Raw genomic sequence first — 3,492 nt, 5'->3', positions numbered from 1 at the left:
AGAGGAATAATGCCATGTAAGACAGTCACACAGGACATCTACAGGTCTAGAACTCCAAGGAATGCCAGCAACTGGTGGCCCAGTGGTAAGAAACTGGGCTGCAATACTAAAGGCACAAGTCTCGGATCTACCAGCTGCTTCATGGAAGGAGGATGGACAATCTCCTCCCATGCGATTTACTGTCTCTGAAAGACTGCTAGAGGGTCAGGTATGGGTCAGATCCAACTTGACAGTACCCACCACCACAAAAAGACAAAGAAATACCATCCCCAGGCTCATGTCCTCCCAAGAATTTATATTTCTTGTCTCCCGAACTCTGACAAAGAAATTTCTGTTCTTTAAAACCATTCACTCATGGTAATTTTTTATATGGTAAGACCAATAACCAAGATTTCCATATCTATTTTCCTATAAGACACTATGTTCTATGCAAATAGCATTTGGTCTGAACCATGTCACTGTCCCCACTATCCCTGTCCAGCACTGGACAAAAAAAGAAATACTTGTTAGATGTATGAACATAATATTGGATAAGTAAGGAATTAAGTGAATGAGGGAATGGAGCTTGAAAAAAAGAACAAAAATAACAACTCATTTTGACTTTCAGCTTTACTAGGCAATGCATTATAATGCAGGGAATTCTCCCACAGTCTCTGAAATCAAGCTAAGTGTATTGAGGGGAAAGTTAGATGCTACTAAACCAAGTCAAGACAGTTGGACACATCACCAGGAAAGACAGATCTCTGAATAAGAGCATCACGTTTGGTAGAGGGTCATCTAAAATGAGGGAAACTCTCTCTGAAATGACTGATGCATTAGCCACATAATGGAATACTGATTTATATAAAAATGGCACAGGATCCAGCAGTGTTTCCCTTGCTCTGTTACATGCAGAGTCAGTGGTGAATTGGTGACAACTGACAAGCACAAGAAAAAAGCAGCCTGCAAGCCACCTGGGGTGTTGAAGAACACTTACCTGCACCATCCGTGTGGTTCTTATTGGCTGTGGTTTTCATTGTTTTCTCGCTGAATGAAAGAAGAAGAAAAAAAGATGATTAGCAATATATTTTTCAGAACACTTAGTAATATTCCGCCTGTCACATCCACTAGTTTAAGCAATCACAATCAACAGAAGCTAAATGATGATAGTAAGTAATGAGGGTACTTTGACATCAGCACCGCTGGTGACTGGGATGGAGAAAGCTTCCCAGTGCACACGGACCCCTGTGGGATGCAGCTGAGCATGGCCATGAGTGTGGGAGGACGGGTGTGGAGACACGTGGACAATGGGGAGAGGCATGAGCAGCGCAGCGTCCATGACAGCTACATGGACTGGAAAGCCGTGTATACTTCTTGAGCCGAAGTGTTACCTTTGACCAAGAATTACTGAGGAAAAAAAAACAACAAACCCATGATTTAGAGAGATGAGAATCTTTTCAGCCTTGAAATGATTAAAAGAAAACTGATTCGAATGAATGAATGAATTCTTTAAATGATTAAAGAGAAACAGATTTAACTATGGCTTCATTGGTTTGCTTTATTTATTTATTTTTTTTACCTAGACGCATCTTTGCTATTACTTGTAATTGGCCCTTTAAAAAGCGCAGACTGAACAAGACCAGTTAAACTGGCAATCTGTTTCTCCATGGCTTGCATCCTCTCTCTGTAAAACAAGAGAATCATTTGTTAAAGCTATATTGATGTGCAGACTGGTTTTTCTAGCTGAATGATCACCTGAGGTTTATAAAGGTACCACCTAGGAGGCTGACCTAAGTTCACCGCAGCCTGGCTCTGGGACCATAATGAGCTTGCAAATCCCTGGCTGAGATAAAGATTTGATTATCAGAGTTCAGTATTAGCACAGTGATCTCACTGAAAGGTGAGGCACAGACCAGAAAGGGCCTCCTTGGAGCCAAGGAACATCTCCCTTGGAAATCTGTTTGCATGCCATGTGCCTGGAGTCAACACGAACTCACCGTGTCCATGTGTCAGAATAGGACTGAGCTCCATTGGGTTCTTAAATGCAGATTTTCAGAGGTAGATTGCCATACTGTTCTTAAAACATGCTTCTGGGGGGACGTGGACCTCTAAGTCATGGCTTTGAACTGGTTCAAAACAGTTCAGTTATGGCCAAGGGAAGCATGGGAAACATGACCGTTGCATAGCAACCAAATGGCCTGTGCAAGATTCTGACAAGCTGTAGTGCCATTCAAAGATGACGCCACCCTGACACACATCCAAAGTGGCTCAGTGGCCACCATCTCTGAGTGGCCAACATGACCTATTTCCTGCTCTGATCAGCATCCAAAACAAGATATTTGGTTGCTACGCAGCATTAACGCTGCCTATGTTTATGTTGGATATGACTGAACTTTCTGGTCTGAAGGTCAGCCTTTTATTTAGCATCCAAGCATGTTAGTCATTTGTAACATAAAATAATTCCTTTGAGAGTTTACCTTGTACAGAAAACCCCCCTCCAAGTGCTGTCTTAAAACAGCTGTCCCTCAGTGGGGCATATTTCTAAACCTACAACTCAGCTGAGGTGGCAGAATGATTTTGGTGTAAATGATGAAGACATCTGTCATGTGTGTGGTAAAACTCATATTACAGCTCAAGAGCGACACACATATCAATAAGACCATGGGAACGGACTGAAATCAGTCTATATTTTGGAGACAGATCAATCTGATGTCCTAAAAATGTCAAACTGGAGACTTCCACAGGATCAAGCTAGGAAAAAATAATGTCCCTAACAACTTGGTTACATCAAAACATCCATGAACAAGGTCTTCAAATATTTACTGTGTAAGATAGTTAATTGCAAATGCTAAATTGCACAAACCTAAGATGCTGCTAATTTCAGAATTCTATGCATTCAAATTATTTTTCAAATTCTAAAGTAACCCCCTCCCCCCAAAAAAAACCCCAAACCACATCATAATGCTAGGCTTCTTGGAGCTAAGTCAGGTGGAGTAGACAGTTAATGCTAGTTAACCTAGTTCAGCAGAGGGGCACGGGGAGGGAATTCAGCTACCTGTGTGTGGCAATTAAAGATGATAATAGATACTGGTATGTGTTAGGATGTGGAGGAACCTTATAAATATGACGCAGAGTGAACTAAGTCAGACACAAAAAGATAAATATTTTAAGATCCTACTTACATAAAACATCTAGAATAGCTGAATGTACAGAAATGAAAGCAGAATAGTAGTTATCAAGAACTGGGAGGATTGTAGATAATAAGGCTGAGATAATAAAGTTGGCTTAGGATAGAGCAGAATTCTGAGTTATTGTACATAGGGTTGCCATGAGTTGAAAGCGACTCAGCAGGACATAACAACAAAAACAACAACATATTACTTAAGGATTACTTAGTTTCTGTTTAGGGTGACAAAGAGTTTTGAAAATAGATAGCAGTGAGGGTCACTGAACATGGTGAATTATCAAACATTATATGCTTCCAAATGGTTGTTGCTGTTGTTGTTATGTGTC

General features: G+C 40.8%; 1 protein-coding gene across 1 annotated transcript in view; it reads right to left on the bottom strand.

Annotated features, from left to right (window-relative positions):
* The window catches only part of KIAA1217 (KIAA1217 ortholog), a 456,740-nt gene that overhangs the window by 57,304 nt on the left and 395,944 nt on the right, over window positions 1-3,492 (bottom strand). The window contains exons 6-7 of the mRNA XM_006887104.1: window positions 1,559-1,663; window positions 977-1,026 (exon numbers count right to left, since the gene is read on the bottom strand). Coding sequence (XP_006887166.1) covers window positions 977-1,026; window positions 1,559-1,663 — 155 coding nt within the window. The remainder of the gene's footprint in view (window positions 1-976; window positions 1,027-1,558; window positions 1,664-3,492) is intronic.

The sequence above is a fragment of the Elephantulus edwardii genome, unplaced genomic scaffold (assembly GCF_000299155.1).
Source record: "Elephantulus edwardii isolate Elephantulus edwardi_28Jun2011 unplaced genomic scaffold, EleEdw1.0 scaffold00054, whole genome shotgun sequence".
In the NCBI taxonomy this organism is placed as follows: domain Eukaryota; kingdom Metazoa; phylum Chordata; class Mammalia; order Macroscelidea; family Macroscelididae; genus Elephantulus; species Elephantulus edwardii.
Note: the sequence above shows the minus strand (reverse complement) of the source record. Positions and strands in the feature narration are given on the sequence as shown.